Raw genomic sequence first — 17,445 nt, forward strand, 5'->3', positions numbered from 1 at the left:
GGTTTAAAATATATTTCTTCCGATTTTGACCCATTGTGGGTCAAACTTACTATGGTCTTATATAGTACGTCGTTGCAAAGGTCTTTGAAATATCTATCATTAGATATCCATAGTAATCCAGATATAGGTAAAAAATAGGTCAAAAATCGAGGTTGTCCTGGTTTTTTCCTAATATCTCAGCCATTTATGGACAGATTTTGCTGATTTTAAATAGGAAACTTCTCGAAAGCATACCTGACAGAATTATTGAAGATTTGGATCCCGAAGATATCTCGGGTCTTCAGAAAATTGATTTCAACAGACAGGCAGACGGACATGGCTTAATCGACTCCGCTATCTATAAGGATCCAGAATATATATACTTTATAGGGTCGGAAGGTAAAGGGTATGAAAATAAAAATTTCATATGAATTTTTTTGGGATTTTGAACCATAGAGAAACGACAAGAGCGGAAACTAGGAGAAAACTACGAGTGTTGTTTTTGTTTTCACATTGTTTCATTTACGAATACATTCTCACCACTTAGGTTTTTGACAACTGAGTTAGTCATTGACAATAAAGTTTCCGCTCTATGTATATTTCTCTAGGTTTTGAACTATTAATTAAATATTTGGAAAAGTTTCCATTGTATTGTCAACCACTGTATGTTTGCATATGTAAATATTTTGTATTTGTATGAATAAATATGAGATAGAAAATAAATTGTAATTAAATCAACATCACTAATGTTGCCATTAAAACAAACACTGTATTTCACTCTTATCTCTCTTGTGCCATTTTAAATATAATTCAATAGAAATAGCAAATAGAAGACTAATGTTTGTCAATGGGTTTAAACAGTTTCCAATACGCTTATAATTCCAAAAAGAATTGAGATCTAAAAAATTAAATGAAAATATTTATAGAAAATTCGCCCTAATTTTCTTATAAATTTATTATGTTTTCATGAAAAAGGGATCCTGGAAAGTGTATTATAATATTTTGAAATAATTCAAATAAAAAACTAACAATATGTTTGCTAAATATCTAATGTTCTGTACACAACATAGAGCAAATCAAAAAAATCAATAACTTTATCCTACATTTAAATGGAAACTTGTGCTTGTGAAGGGTTTTTTATTATTCCATTTTAGAATGCTAAAAAAACATGTAAAATTATTTTACTTTTTATTTGTTTCTTTATTTACATATGTGTGTATATATGGACGAGTTATGTACCCATATATCTTATCATTTGATTTGCCCACGTCATTAAAGTAATTCGAAGAAATCTGTCAAAAACAATTGTCAATCTTTTTTTATTTTTTCTTAGAAGATTTATTAAAAGATGTTCTCAAATTTATGTACATACATATATGTGACAATCAAATATTTTTCAGATATAGAGGTTTGTATTAGATTTGAATTAACAAAATTTCATTCAATCATTCAAAGGATAATGAATGAATTCTGTTATGAATTAATTTAACGATGAATGTATTCTATTTAAATAAAATACTTTCAATGATGCTAAAGAATTAATTGTTGGCAATGGATTTATGGAATGAATGGTTGACATTTGTTTAATTCCGAATTAAGATTTTAGTGAACTAAGCTTAAATTGAATTAATTAATTCGATGCTCTGCTTTCAGTTGTGTTCTAGTTTTGTCACCATCATAAAGTTCAGAAAACTGAGATAAATATTAATATGTATACGACTTTTGTTATCAATTATATCTACATTGAAAGGTCTTTCCGAGACTTTTTGAATTTCCCGGCTCTTAACTGAAACACTGCTCCTGTCGACAGGCATCTGTCAGTTGACTCCTGTCAAAATTTGAACATCGGAGTCATTTAGTTTGTGTTTGACAGCCATTGATAGCAGACTACCGCGTGACCTGAGGAGAAATTGAGAAAAAGTGAATTTCGTCTGCTCATTAAGCATTTTTTTTTGCGAAAAAAAACCATCACTCAAACCAATGCTAAGCTTGATAACTACTATGGGAATTCTGCACCATCACCGTACAAACACGGAAGATTCCGAACGTTCTGAACGAACAGTTGAGGTCTCTGCACCCGAAACAATTGAAAAAATCACGACATGATGCTGGCCGATCGGAGATTGAAAGTACAAGAGAAAAAGAAACCATAGGTATCTCACATAGCTCAGTGAATTCAATGTTTAATGATCACTTGGGTATGAGAAAGCTTTCCGTAAGATGGCTGCCGCTGTTTGCTCACAATCGGGTGAACAAAAGGTTACACACATGTGCAGTTTCCATAAATTAGAATACGAAACGCTCACTCCTCCGAACTATTCTCCGGATTTAGTCCCGAGTGACTATTTCTTGTTTCAAAACCTGAAACATACTTTGATTACCTCGTCCAATTTTTTTTTTGGAAGGGATACAAAAATTGGAGAAAAGTGCAGAGATCTTAAAGGAGACTATGTTGAAAAATATTGAGTGTATCGCCCAGGCCAGCCAAAACGTTTGAAGACCACGAATTTGAAACATTACTCAATGAAGATTGTTGTAAAACTCAACAAGAATTTGCAAAATCATTGGGAGCTACTCCAGCAACAATTTCAAAACGTTTGCAGGATTCATCCTAAAGCAGGGAAATTGGGTACCATATGAATTGAAACCGAGCGACCTTGAAAAACGATATTGCATGTCCGAAATTATGCTTGACCGCTATAAAATAAAATCAATTTTGCACCAAATCTTTACTTGAAATGAAAAATGTATCCATTACGATAACCTGAAGCTTAAGTGATCGACCAAACAGCCGAATCGACACAAAAGCCAATTATCCCTGACGCTAAGGCAATTCTCTGTATTTGGTGGGATCAAAAGGGTCCTATCTATAAAATCTGACCCGACCATCACAGGGATGATTTGTTTGAATCGTGCATTCGCCGATAAACGATCAGAATATGCGGCCGGACATGAAACCGTAATATTCCATCATGACAACGCTCGGCCACATGTTGCAATACCTATTAAAAAGTATTTAGAATGAAGTGGTTGGGAAATTTTGCCTTACCCGCTTTGTAGTGCAGACCTTGTCCCCTTCGACTACTATTTGTTTTGATCGATGCAAAACTGTCTCTCTGGGATACTCTTCACTTTGGAACAGAGATCAGAAATTGGCTTTTGGCCCGGAATCCATATGTTGCCAGAAAGATGGGAAAATATCATAGCTAACAATGGCCAATGCTTTAAATAAATTTATATTGTACAAATGTTTTAAAATAAAAGCTAAAACTTTTAAAAAATGTCGACATTTTTAAGTCAAACACCCAATAGAGTAATTTTTTATCTAAAAACTGTGTTTCATTATAAAAAGCACGGACTTTTTGGCCCACCCTTGTTTATTTCCAATTTATTTTAATTCAATGAATTCGATTTTGATTTGTTATATTTATTTAAATTTTCATTATGAAATTTTTTTTTACAAAATCCCGAATCCCATACGTACTAATGTTTGGCATTGCCAGTATTTTTAAAATTTCTTCTTTAAAAATAGTATTTTGTTAATATGTATATTTATTGCACTTACCATTTGTGTAGATTTGTTTTAAAACTTCCTTTTAAAGTTGTAGAAAAATATGGATTGTATTTTATGTATTTGTACTAGTTTGTACAAATTGTATGTAAATAATTAAGAAATTTGGCAACGTTGTTGTTCCACTTTTTATCCTCTTCCTCTTTTGTTAAATGTGAATTCCTTTTTTATATTTTTTTTGTTGTTTCTTTCAATAAACAACAATAAATAGAACAATTATTAAAGTGGACACAATTAATCCATATATACACCTGATTGGTTTTTATTTTTATTATTCTACTTTTTTTTCGTTTTTTTATTTATTTATTTATTTTTAATTTTATTTTATTAGGCACGCACTAGAAAATAAAAAAGCAGACGAACATTCATACATACATACATATATTTTGCTTAGTAAATTTAGAAAGGTGTTGTTGTTGTTCTTTTTTTGTTTTCCTTTTGGTTTTTCTTTTTTTTAATAAATATGGCGACGAACGGAAAAATTCAGCAATAAATTTAACAAGACACTTATTTTTTGGATTTTTTTGGTTTTAAATTGTTAGAAGTTGTTAGTACTCGTATTTAAGTCAGTTAAAATGTTTATGTGTGTTTATTTTTTATTTTTTAATTCTTAATGATGTTAAAGGAAGGACTCTTGTAGCCAATTTCCTTTTTTTCCAATAATTGTCTTAATATTAAGTGATTTTTTGATGTTGTGTGGTTGTTGCTTGCTTGTTGTACAACTACTGCGCTGGTATGTGATACTATTGCTGCTGCTGCTGCGTCTAATTCAGTTCCAGTGGCTGTTGGCTGCTGATGATGTTGCAAATAATACGCAGAAAATCGTTGGTGGGGTACATACAACTACAATAACAACAAGTTTGGCAACAAAAAAATGCCCTTTCAAGTAGAACAATAATGATTATGTTCAGAGGTTCAATATAATGTAATCAATTTAAGTGATTTTTAATGTTTTAACGAGTATGATGTTGGATATGATTTTTTTACTTTTACTAACCGATTTTTGCAACACAAAACGAAATTCGTGTAGGACCTTTTTATAGAAATAATATTTTTGACGAATTTTTCATTTGTGTTACAAAAACTTCTCCCAAAATACAAAATGTATTTCAATACAAACTCTAAGCCCCATTTTCTCAATCTCTGGTTATTTTTTATCGTGACGACATACTGACAGTTCTCATACAAAAATTATATTAATTGGAAGTATATCGTTACGAAAACCGATAACCATAGGTTGAGAAAATGGGGGCATGTGTGTATACGGCTTTAATGTAGCTAAATAATGCCAAATATGGATCTAAAGTCGCTATATTTGGATAAAATGTTTATAATAATATCACAGTTACGAGGGTGGGTCAATAAGTCCGTGACTTTTTGAATTTCCCGCACTTAAATGAAAGGGCAACACTGCTACCATCAACAGGCATCTGTCAGCTGACTTCTGTCAAAATTAGAACAAGTTTCGTCGTTTAGTTTGTGTTTTTGACAGCCATTGATAGCAGACTACCTCGTAACTTGAGGAAAAAATGGAATAAAGTGAATTTCGTCTGCTCATTAAGCATTATTTTTTGTGGAAAAAATCCAAGGCTAACCTTGATAAATACTATGGGAACTCTTCACCATAAATTTCAATGGTAAAAAAGTGGTTTACTGAATTTCATTGTGGCCGTACAAGCACGGAAGATTGCGAATGTTCTAGACGCCCAGTTGAGGTCCCTACACCCGAAACAATTGAAAAAATCACGATGTAGTGTTGGCCGATCGGAGATTGAAAGTGCTCAGTGGTTTCAATTTTGAATGATCACTTGGATATGAGAAAGCTTCCCGCAAGATGGCTGCCGCGTTTGCTCACAATCGGGTGCACACATGTGCAGTTTCAATGGCTAAAATCCATGAATTGGCTACAAATTGTTCGGCGGAAAGAGATTTGATGACCACGACAAATCTTATTTTTTGGAAGGCATAAACAAATTGGAGAAACGTAGGAAAAAGTGTATAGAGCTCAAAGGAGACTATGTTGAAAAATAAAATTTTTATCCAAAAACATGTGTTTCATGCAAAATGTCACGGACTAATTGACTCCGCGAAAAAAAAAATCTTAGAGACCTCAATTGGGCGTCCATAACGATCGTCATCTTCCGTGTTTGTAAGGACACAAAGAAAATCAGTAAACCATTTTTTACCATTTTAAATTGATGGTGCAGAGTTCCCATAGCTATGTTTATTGTCCTGTCGTAACCAACCAGCAGAGACCTGCGCCGAACGCCTAAAACCCTGATAAGCCGAGACGCTTATCATGAAAACTGTTGTAAAACTCAACAAGATCTTGCAAAATTATTGGGAGCTACTCAAGCAGCAATTTTAAAACGAATTGAAGCCGAGAGACCTTGAAGGACGATTTTGCATATCCGAAATGATGTTTGAACGCTATAAAAGAATATAATTTTTGCAACGAATTATTAAATGCGATGAAAAATGGATCCATTACGACATACGATCTCTTTTATGTGATGCCCGGCCAACCAGACGATTTCAAACCAAAGTGAAATATTCATGGCATTATGGTAATTTTCTGTATTTGGTGGGAGCAAAAGGGTGCTATATATTATGAGCAGATGAAATCTGACAGGACCATCATAGGGAACCTGTACCGAATGCAACAAATTCGTTTGAAGCGAGCATTTTCCGAAAAACGACCAGACATGAAACCATAATATTCCATTATGGCAACGATCGGCCACATGTTTCAATACCTGTTAAAAACTATTTAGAATGAAGTGGTTGTGAAATTTTGCCTCACCAAACCATGCACCGTCCGACTACTATTTGTTCCGATCGATGCATAACGGTCTCTTTGGGATACGCTTCACTTTGGAACCGAGTATTCTATATTGGCTTGATTCGTTCTTGATCTCAAAAGATGAGCAATTCATTTGGCTCGGCATCCATATTTTGCCAGAATGAAGGAAATATGTCATAGCTAACAATGGCCAATCCAATGTTTCAAAATAAAAGTCATACACTCAATATAACAATTTTAAATACAATTTTATATGTAAATATTTATAAAAAATAACCAGCCATTGTATTTGAAGTCAAAGATTCGAAATACATAATTCTTAATTCAATTTTCAAAACCAAAATATTATTTTATTCTTATTAAGATTTCATTATGAATTAATTCCATGGCATAATTCCCAAGTACTTCAAATGTATTGAATTCATTCCACTTGAGAATTAATTCTTTATTGAATTATTCAAGTTTTATTGAAATCAAATCCAGCCAGACAATTTATTTCAATTCATTTTGTAAATGATTAAAAACAAAATAAAAACACAACTGAATGAAGAACATAATTTTTATTAGATTTGAATTAACAAAAATTTAATTATTCAAAGGTTGAATGAATTTTATTTTGAATTTATTCAACAATGAATGAATTCTATTGAAATAAAAGATTTTTAATGAAGCTAAAGAATTTGTTTTTGAAATGAATTTCTAAAACTTTTAATTCAGAATTACGATTTTAGTGAATTAAGTTTAATTCAGAATTAATTAATTTGAAGAGTTATTTGAAGTACATATTTTTAATTGTATTAAAATTAATGAACATTTTAATATACGAATTGTCTCAATATGTATCAAATTAATAATTTGTAAAAGAAATTGTCATAATATGATTGATAGTATTTGCAATTTAAACCATAAAAATTAACTACCATCAACAATTCTCAAATCAAATCAGACGGAGAGTGTGAGTAATTCTTTAATAATTCCTAAACGAATTTTTTGTATGACAACTGGCACAGCTGAAAAAGAATCTGTTGTGTTGCTGCTCTTTTGCTGCTGCTAAATATTCTGCCTCTGCTGTGAGTATTTGTTGTTACTGTTACTTTTCACACATATACACACATAAATCGATAACTAACGCAATGAAAATGAAAAAAATCCTAAAAGAAATTGTATCTATTACGTTTTATTGTGATTATTGAATGAAAATTAATTGCGATAATAAATTTTTATGTTTTTTATTAAGAAAAATGTAATACTTTATTTTAGTTTAATTTAAAAATGTTATTCTGGAGTAAATATTTAGTTATAATTATGACAGCTGTGTGCGTTTAGTTTAATTTTTTTCGATAGAAAATTGTTGAAAAATTAAAAAAAAAATTAAAGCATACGTTTACGGTTATTTAAATAATATTTGTTTAATTTTTAAGCCTTTTTTATTGTTATTTATTTGATTAAACTTTTTTGAATTTTTTTTAATTGATTTTAATTTGTATGATGTTTAATAATTTTTTTTTTATTGAAATCGTGTAACTACGATTCTACTTGATTTTTCACTTTATGCCAGGATACTAACGAAAAATTAAGAGCACAAGATTATAAATTATTATTTGTCGTTTCGTCCACTCTATACTGTGTACTGTTCTTCTTCTTTTTACTTTACACCTACTGTAAAAAAGTAATACAAACACTATATTTTTCCAGCGTTTCGTCGTGTCTTTTATTTTCTCACAACAAATGTATACTATTGGATTTTTTTTCGAATCTGATTTGCCTCTTCCCACTCTATTCTTGGCTTTCTTTATGACATTTCATTTTATTCTGCTGTGTGTAAGAATTTTAATTTTGATTGTATTCAATACTTTATGGCACACAGATGTTCGGAGAGTGTAAATAAAAATCAATAGGAGTTTATTTTTTTTGATACGAACATATATTTTTTAGTTTATCGACAATGCGCATGTTTTTAAAATAACTGTCATTGGTGGCAGGTACTATTAGTGGAGTACATTTCTGAGATTAACGGTAAATGTAACAACCCTGTTATTGCATGCAATGAAATACAACTCTGTAATGGATTTATAAACAAGAGTATTGTTGCCACCCTAAAATTAAAAGAAAATTCACCGCCTCAAAGTAAATATTAAACGAAACGGTCTTTATTGAGGATTTCATTTGTTTAAAAAAAATTGTATGAGTAAAAATTTTTCCAAATGTTTGTTGTTATCGAAACAAATGGAAAAATCGAAATTAAAATGGTTGGTGGTCTGTTTCAACTCAGTGGCAATGCAACTTATCAACCTGGCAGATATGTATAAAATGCAATCCTTCGGTACCGTCCGAAATCCAGTCGGAAGCCCTATTTCCGCAGCGACGATGTCAGGTCGTTGTGAATCAAATGCTACTGATATCCAGGTTAGTTCTGTGGAGACACCGGGCCGAGCTATTCTGCGGGCTACTGGAGATCAAACATCTGCAGGAAGATATTGGGAAAACCTAAAGGAAGATGCGAATTTATTAGTAGCGAGGTTGCAATAGCCTGAGTTGTGTGCCCAGTGCCAATTGTGAGCAAAGGAACTGCGACCATATTTCAGGTACCCAGTGATGAAACTGCAAACAAGTATTGGGGTTCCCTAGCTGTGACTAGTGCCCAACAGGGCAATGAGAAACCCACCAGGCATGTGGCACCAGTCAGAAGGGCTTTTTTGAGATGAAGTGACGCCGAGAAATTCATTGACCGGCTAGGTAGCCTGCCGAGTGCCTTTCTTCCGATGATTTATCATCGCTAAATTGATCTCCATAAGTTAGGGAGGGCTTCTTATACTAGAGCGAAAGTCATTAGGCCTATTAGTATATCATCCTTCCTCTTGAAGACCATGGAAAGAATAATGGAACTGAACTTACGTCCATTGACTAATCCAACCCGACTTTCTATGTCTCAGCATGCCTACATGAAGGGCAGATCCCTTGAGATGGCTCTACAGTCACTAGTCGAGCACAAGTAATATGCTTTGTTGACCTTTCTGAATATTTATGGGGTATTTAACAAGGTGACGCCAGAGACAATTCTTTCGGCTTTGGGCTGACTGGATGTAGATCAGTCTATCTTCTTCATCAGGTAGACTTCTGACCAATAGTCATTATTTCCTTAATATACTGTTCATGGAATTAGACTCCATGAAAACTGTTGCATATACTGATGATGTTGCAGTGACTGTTTCTGGAAAACATCTTGACACATTATTACAATCTATCCCGACTTTCTATGTCTCAGCATGCCTATATGAAGGGCAGATCTGATGAGACTCACTTGTATTGTGACCAATAGAGTCATTATTTCTTCTATGGGACTGATACTATTTTCAGATTTATCGCCACTCCTGTTAAATATTGCCATTAATCAACTGCTCATGGAATTAGATTCCATGAAGTGCAAAAGTGTCACGTATGCTGTTTCTGGAAAACATCTTGGGAAGTACTTGGGTATCATTCTAAATCCAAGCTATCCTGGAGTCTAAATATCCAAGCGAGAGGTAGCTATTGCTATTTATGCCTGTAAAAGAGCCATTGGGAAAACCTGGGAATTAACCCTAGAAATACGAAATGGCTATTTGGGAGCATGGAAGTCTGGTTGTACTGGCCATGAGTCCGTTTTTTTTTAACAAAAAAATTGTCATACATTTTTTTCACTAATAAATTTGAATTATTAATTTTTTTTAAATTATTTTTTTTTTTAAAAATTTAAAAAATAATTTCGAAAAATAATTTTTTTTTAAAAAAAATTTTCAAAAACAATTCTGAAAAAAAAAATTAATACCTAAAAATATTTAAAATTTGTATTTTAAAGTATAATTTGGTGAAGGGTATATAAGATTCGGCACAGCCGAATATATCTTTCACTTGTTTTTAACTAAAACATCCCCATCACTTAGGTTTTTTACAATTGAGTTAGGTCTTTGACGGGGAGTTTCCAATCTATATTATATAAGTGAGTGATATGTAAGTCTATGGTTCATGATTTATATGAACATTTTTGAATAAATTACATAGACATTTCATTAACAAAATACCAAGCTTAATAATAAGAATTGTTTGGGAATTTGAACTATTAATTGAATATTGGAAAAGTTTCCATTGTATTGTTTATCATTGTATATTTTTTTTTCTAACAATAGTAATAAAAAAAGTTATAATTTGTACTACTAAAAAAAAATATAATACTTGGCAACACCTTTTCCACATACCAATTCCACACAAAACGTTCATCACTAACAAAACAAGCATTTGTTTACCTATGTTTCAATTCCACCGTAATCCACACTGCCGTAGCAACTTTTCTATACTTTGTAAATTTTGTTTAGAAAACAAAATAAAACGTTTACGCGATTTATTTTATTTATTAAATTTACTTACCAACAACTTAAAATGGCATCAGCTCTAGAACAATATATTAATCACACAGTATCGATTATAACAGCAGATGGACGCAATTTCATTGGAACACTTAAGGGATTCGATCAAACCATCAATGTGATTCTGGATGAATCTCATGAACGAGTCTTTTCACCAACAGCCGGCATTGAACAAATCGTATTGGGTTTGCATATAATACGTGGAGACAACATAGCAGTGATAGGACAAATTGATGAGACCATCGATTCAAGGCTAGACTTTCCCAATATAAGAGGTGAACCCTTGGGACCAGTGGTACATTGAATCTATATGTATATCAAAAAAGTAATTGTTAAGTTTGAAAACAAAAAAATAAACATTTATTTTTAAAGATGGAAACGAATTTTGATTTTAGTTTGTGTTGTTTTATTTTATTATTAATCATCTTGGCCACAGTTAAAAGATATTTCATGGCAATCTAAATTATCTAAATTTACCACGGCTACACTTTGTGTTGTGGCAAAACTGGGCACACATACCAAACGAGTTTTCTGGCCATTGGAACCCTCATGCAGTGAAGAAGAAAATTCTTTGCAGTTGCCGGCAAAATAAACATGAGGACATTCTTTCATAACAAATGGATCCGAATGAATGTAGGGATAACAGGCCAAGGTATCAGGAGCAGTAGGTGCTATATGGCCCCACTTAAGTGTAAAACGTAATGCATTCAAGGGTTTTTCTATAGCAGTGCAACGTATTAAATCCTTAACATTTTGCCCAGCAGTACCCACAATCAAAGCCTCGTCTACAGCACAGGCATAGGGATTCGAAACACTTTGAAAGTTTTCATGTTTGCTAGCCGTGGGAAACATACAACTGTGAAAAGGCTGTTGAGGCAACATAAAATTTGCGGGATCATAAGGTCCGGGCATAACGTCTATGGCTAACGAGCTTGACCAAGCAGTAAACCAGGCATCTAAGGCCTTCATGGCATCTATGGTATCTTTGGAGTCTGTACATTTTGTTTGCAGCGAATGCTGGCGTTTTTCTTCACAACTTCTTACCGAATTGCCAGCAATAATTAAACGTAAATTCGTAGATTTCTCGCCACATTGCAAATTTCCTCTTAGCCAGTGCTGAAAAAGATTCAATGAGTCCACATAATTATGTGAATTTACCCAGTCAAGACCAGATACTAAAATCAAAAGACGATCACCGGTTTCCATCTTTTTTAGCGGCTTTTGCAGGCCACTTTCATAGAATATTAATTCTTGGACATCGAATCGTCCATCTTCTTCAATCAGACCCATGGCAGCGCAAACAATGCCCGTAGCCAATTCTTCACTTCTCACCTTGCCATGTAAACGTACACGCTGCAACTCATCTTCCAATATTATTTTATCCTCCGGGTCAGAGTAATTTTCTCGCGGCGGCTGAGGTGCCAACTGATTTTCTTCCGAGATCTCTTTCAGTATGCTGGGTTTATGTGTCTGATGTTTGTAGATCGTACCAATTATGATGCACTCCTCCTCAGTATCTTCACGCAAATCACATAGTTTCTTAATGGGCACCGCTGTGCCCCAGTGATCAATGGCTCGCTTTTGTATTAGACTGGTCATTTCAGCCAAGCGATGGGCATATAGATGGGAAAATTGTTTTTGATAGTCGAAAGATTTGATTAAAAACTTTTGTGAATAACTTTCATATTGATGTGTGGACATTTTGCTTAATTTTTGTTTGTTTTATGTTTTAAATTGTTTGTGATATTAGCAAATAATTTGCAATGTTTTGTTTAATAATTTAGCCGCCAAACTAGAGATGGTATTATAGTGATAACAAAACAGATGGGTTAATGATGAGAGGTAATATGTAGAAAAACAGAGATGTTTGATTACAATAACAGGCATGTTAATTTTTTTAGTAACAACAACTAATACCGTTATAACACATAAATTTATCATTTTATTAATCGGTCGGAATGGGATTTTAAAAACATATTTTAAGGCCTCATCTTGTAGGGAAGCTATAAAATCTGATGGATGGAAGACAGTAGAATCTGTTCGGTCACAATTTCCTTTATCCTGAGGTATTATATCATCTATTGTTGTGTGGTCTGAACGAGTGTCATGACTTATTTTCTATGCTGGAATCCATCAACACTTTAATGTTCCAATTCATGGCATCGATTCTTTTGGTAAAATATGTGCACCCATGTTAATGTTATCATCACAATGAGGTAGCTTGACCGAAGTATATTTGTACATCCATAGCATCAACCAGCACCGGTTAATTTGGCTACAAACCCCTGATAAAGGGCGATGTATATTAACTAATATTGGAGTCAAAACTGGCTATACCCTTATCGTAGGAGTTTATCTAAGAGTGGGTAAGTTCCAAAAGATATCTAGGTATTTGTTGAAATTGCGGGCATGAATTCGTTTTTTATTAGTTTCCGCTCTATGAGCATTTCTCTATTGACGAGACACTCCGATTTGTATGACCATAAAGAACTTATGTACCAAGTTTTAATAAATTTGGAACTTTATGTATTTACAATGCCTTGTTGAAAAATTTTGTTTGAACTATTTAAAATGTATTTATTTAATAAGCGAAAAACAAACGTTATTATAAAACTCTATTAAATTTTCGATTTATTTTGTGTCGAATTATTGCCCAAGGCTAATTTCAAACTAAGCCAGGCTAGTTTCTCGGCCTTTAAGTAATTTTCATCATCAAATTGACATAAAAATTTGGGAAAAGCATCTGAATCTGTTTCAGCCTTCATAAAATTCCATTTTGGTATATTTGAAATAGATGAAGCCAGGAAGTTGTTGTCCTTACAAGATGACCCAGCATCAGTTTCAACCTTGCCATTTAAATGTGGAAAATTACCCTCCAAATAATTACCATAGGAAATGCCATTATCTGCTAAACATAAGCCTTTAAAATCAGAAAGTATAACCACATCAGCTTCCTCATAGTCCTGGTTTTTAGTTGGGGACGATGTTGATGAAGTAGTTGCCAATTCTTTAATAAAAATTGTATCTTTGGAAGCAGAGTCCTCAACAACTTGGGAGCTGTTAGTGGGATTTGTCGGCAAGGATGTATAAATTTTATTATTATTATTAGTTTTTTGCAAAGCTGGAAACAAATTGCTCTTTTCATCAATTTCACTTTCATCTGAAGTATCGTTTTTATGATTTCCGCTAAATTTAAATAAAGCTTTTGTCAGTTTCTTTTGAGCCGTTGTGGTATTATTGTTAAGTCGTGGTGTTAAATTTTTAATTTTCACTAAATTTGAACAACCTGCACCAAACAATACATCGGAATATAAAGTGCCCGGTCTACAGGCAGATGTTGGCTCACTCTCATTAACCAACTGGTTTGATTCATGTATTTTCACTTTACTATTTGGAAATTTCAACCAATTGGGTGATTTTTTGCGTAAGTTTTTGTGTTTTTTATTTGAGAACGTGTTAAATGGTGTAATGGATTTTTCTGATCGTTTCCAACTACCCGACTTTACTTTTGTTGGTATTACGGGCTTGTTTATAGAGTTAGGTTGGCTACTAAAATTCATTCCCTTTTTAGTCGAAGTTTGTGGTAGTTGATCCTGTATGTCTTCGACGTTAAGACAACTTTTCATATGAGATTTTTTGGATTTATTAGATTTTCTATTCGTTTTGTAATGAGACACACTAGTTCTTGTTTGATTTCGCTGCGGCTTTTCGCTTGCTTGTTGTTGGTTTGAATTTTTTCTAAAAAAAATCCGTTGAAAATATTATTGCGATAATTTACATTTTTTAATGCTTACAGAGAGTCAAGAAAATCTTTTACCATTTTGGTAAGAAACATTTATTTTGATAATTAAAAGAAGAAAAAAGCAAATATGAATTGTATAAATTTCAATTTATGTTGCGATAGTTTTTTTTTTATTTTGATTAAATTAGATTGTAAATGAAAACTACACCATTTCTAATTTTATTTCAGAAATAAACTAAAGATTTATTCAAATAATTGTTTGTGACAAATAATAAAGTTCTTCAGGGTCAAATAACAAAATAATTATAGATCAATTCAATAGTTTTTACGCTGTCCTGAACAATTTGAAAATTCCACTTAAGATGTTTTGTAAAAAAAAACACAGATTTATTTTTTCGTTTTGTAAATCAAACTTTTATTTGTCTAAATACTGTTAAATTATTTAATTTTTGTCATCTGGGTATTAAGCAGTTGTTTAAAAAATGACTCTTGAAATCGATTGAAAACTATTTAAGCCTTTCATTACATACTGGAATATTTTAGTTTTTTATTATAAAGAAAAAAATTGCAACCCTATTATATTTGATACTTTTTCCACATTTTCAAAATTTCTTTAGCAAACGTTGTCAAATTTTATATTTTTTTAAACATACATCATGATACGTTTATTAACAAATAATCTCAGACAAAAATGGCCAAAAATATCTACACGGTAAATGAAAACTAAAGAAAATTCTTCAAGAATTAAATATAACATTGTCTATTCATCTTCAGTTTAACACTACAAAATAGAAAATTTAATGCCAAAACTCCCGTAGTAATTGGTGGAGGTTTGGAGAAACCTCAAGGCGGTTTAAAGGAAGAAAAATATTTTTGTAATCAAAATAACGACCTAATTGCAAAACTGCGCGAACAGGGTACAACATTAAAATGTGAAAATTGTATAAGTGATTGGAAGGAATTTGAAAAAGTGTTGAGAGCAAGTGATGATCGCACAGCATTAAGGGAAACATGTGCTCTTAATAAACATAAAAATTGTCTAGAGGAAGCGTTCTTCTTAAATGAGGTCAGTATTACTAATTTTGTATTAATACCTAGTTATAAACAGTAATTTGATTTGATTTCATTTAACATTTTTCTTAAATTCTTGGCAGCAAAATGAGTGTTACACAAAACTTTGTAAAGAAATTAAAACTATCCAGGAAACAAATATAGAACAATCACCAAATATACAAAAACTAAAAAAATTCGAAAGTGAAGATGAAATCGATTCGAATATGTAAATATGAAGACGTTAAAATTCAAAATTTAAAGAAAGTAATTGCATTTATTATCTTATATATTTTAATTCATTTTTAACTATATTTTTGATAATATTCCTGAAATATATTAAAGTTTATTGGGGGTTTCTATATAATTTAATTTTCGAAATCAAAGTTTTTTAGGAAATATTTTAAATTTTGATTTCGAAATAAATTTTATAGCAATATGACTCAATTTAGCACTTAAAAAATTTTAGTTTTATTGATAAAATATAATTTCTAATCGTTTACATCATCCTAGCCATAATCGGTTCCAATTATACTACATATATCTAATTTTTTCTGACCAAAGAGTCGATTTCGACTTTTCGACATTTCCAGCAAAAAGTCGATTGTTTGAACAATTGACATACAACAAATAAACGTAAGTGAATTTTATATCTAGCATTTGGATATTGTATGGTACCCTTAAGGTTTTACAAATCCCCACTACCAAAGTATACCCCACTACCATACACCAATAGAAGTACTTGGCAATCTTACACTAGTCACAGATATAAAAATAAACAAATGATTAAAGAAAAACAAAATTCACAATAGTGCGCAGTTGAACTATTCAAGCGAATGCAATTTAACAAAACTTTGTGAAATTTATTTATCAAAAGTTTAAACAAAAATATAAAAACAAAACAAGTGTTAACATTATTTCCAGTATGTTATTAACAGCAAGACGTATAACACAACGTTTGTATCCACAACAAATACAGTGAGTATTAAAGTGTAAATAAACATAAATTATTAGAAATCGAAAAAAAATCTATATTTTTCATTGAAAATATCAAGATTACATAAGAATTGTCCTACTTTTGCACTTAACTGATCGTACAATAACAAATTTGTTTATTTTAAAGACTTTCGAAAATGTCTCAAATTGGTGAATTGGGCAGTGGTGCCGGTAAAGGCGGCGGTGGTGGTGGCAGCATCCGTGAAGCTGGCGGCAGTTTTGGTAAAATGGAAGCCGCTCGCGAGGAAGAATTCTTTTATAAACAACAAAAAGAACAATTGAAGAATCTCAAAACCAAAACAGACACCACAAAACCAAATGAAGCTGCCAAAAAGTGAACAGAAAATGAGAGAATAATGTGGAATTTTATGCCAACCATGGGCTTTAAAAGACTGTTATTATCGGCATTAAAAATTTAGAATTTTAAGTTAAACAAAATAAAACAAAATTATTAAAAAAATTTAATTTCTTAAGTTTTTGGATTTAATTGGCAAAAAGTTTAGAAAACCTATAAGAGACATAGTGGGAAACACGTTTTTAGAATTACTTTAAGATGTAGATTAAGGCCCGAATAAACGGTTCTTTTCAATTTCTTCTCTTAACACATCTAGTTCGATGAGTTAATAGGAAATCTATTAGGCTTTGTCAGGGGGATAGACTGGCTATTTTAGGTAGCGGGACTCAGAGAATCCCAGTCTATAATTATTTCCTGTATTTTTTCTTTGGACTGGGTTCTTCACTTAATTCTCTTTATATCACCTGTCTTCTTTTTCTCTTCAATTTCATTTCTTCATCTAGTTCGCACCTAGTTATATTTCTAAAGGGTATCATAATGGATCCTATGGGTCTCCGAGTGGAAGTGTACTTCTTATAGTGCACAACCCTTCAAATCTATCTTTAC

General features: G+C 32.0%; 6 protein-coding genes across 6 annotated transcripts in view; 3 read left to right on the top strand and 3 right to left on the bottom strand.

The window, feature by feature from the left end:
• Rab3 (RAS oncogene family member Rab3) overlaps positions 1 to 8,174 on the bottom strand; it is a 48,425-nt gene extending 40,251 nt beyond the window's left edge. The window contains exons 1-2 of the mRNA XM_065511842.1: positions 7,736 to 8,174; positions 3,545 to 3,888 (exon numbers count right to left, since the gene is read on the bottom strand). Coding sequence (XP_065367914.1) covers positions 3,545 to 3,547 — 3 coding nt within the window. The 5' untranslated portion in view covers positions 3,548 to 3,888; positions 7,736 to 8,174. The remainder of the gene's footprint in view (positions 1 to 3,544; positions 3,889 to 7,735) is intronic.
• Positions 8,175 to 10,714: 2,540 nt separating this feature from the next.
• LOC135961762 (U6 snRNA-associated Sm-like protein LSm8) lies at positions 10,715 to 11,139 on the top strand. The gene has a single exon (XM_065513340.1). The coding sequence runs from the start codon at positions 10,770 to 10,772 to the stop codon at positions 11,058 to 11,060; it is 291 nt and encodes a 96-aa protein (XP_065369412.1). The 5' UTR covers positions 10,715 to 10,769; the 3' UTR covers positions 11,061 to 11,139.
• On the bottom strand, positions 11,140 to 12,512 carry PolD2 (DNA polymerase delta subunit 2). The gene has a single exon (XM_065513339.1). The coding sequence runs from the start codon at positions 12,455 to 12,457 to the stop codon at positions 11,174 to 11,176; it is 1,284 nt and encodes a 427-aa protein (XP_065369411.1). The 5' UTR covers positions 12,458 to 12,512; the 3' UTR covers positions 11,140 to 11,173.
• An 862-nt stretch (positions 12,513 to 13,374) lies between these two features.
• On the bottom strand, positions 13,375 to 14,660 carry LOC135961398 (uncharacterized). Its single transcript, XM_065512897.1, has 2 exons — positions 14,551 to 14,660; positions 13,375 to 14,494 (listed from the first exon to the last, which is right to left on the bottom strand). Exons 1-2 carry the CDS (start codon positions 14,589 to 14,591, stop codon positions 13,375 to 13,377), a joined length of 1,161 nt encoding a protein of 386 aa, XP_065368969.1. The 5' UTR covers positions 14,592 to 14,660.
• A 444-nt stretch (positions 14,661 to 15,104) lies between these two features.
• Positions 15,105 to 15,920, top strand: LOC135962445 (uncharacterized). The gene is made up of 3 exons (XM_065514372.1): positions 15,105 to 15,210; positions 15,273 to 15,564; positions 15,653 to 15,920. The coding sequence occupies exons 1-3, from the start codon at positions 15,155 to 15,157 to the stop codon at positions 15,779 to 15,781; spliced, it is 477 nt and encodes a 158-aa protein (XP_065370444.1). The 5' UTR covers positions 15,105 to 15,154; the 3' UTR covers positions 15,782 to 15,920.
• A 446-nt stretch (positions 15,921 to 16,366) lies between these two features.
• Positions 16,367 to 17,009, top strand: LOC135960649 (ATPase inhibitor A, mitochondrial). The gene is made up of 2 exons (XM_065511990.1): positions 16,367 to 16,526; positions 16,672 to 17,009. The coding sequence occupies exons 1-2, from the start codon at positions 16,474 to 16,476 to the stop codon at positions 16,880 to 16,882; spliced, it is 264 nt and encodes an 87-aa protein (XP_065368062.1). The 5' UTR covers positions 16,367 to 16,473; the 3' UTR covers positions 16,883 to 17,009.
• The last annotated feature ends 436 nt before the right edge of the window (positions 17,010 to 17,445 follow it).

The sequence above is a fragment of the Calliphora vicina genome, chromosome 5, assembly GCF_958450345.1.
Source record: "Calliphora vicina chromosome 5, idCalVici1.1, whole genome shotgun sequence".
Lineage (NCBI taxonomy): Eukaryota > Metazoa > Arthropoda > Insecta > Diptera > Calliphoridae > Calliphora > Calliphora vicina.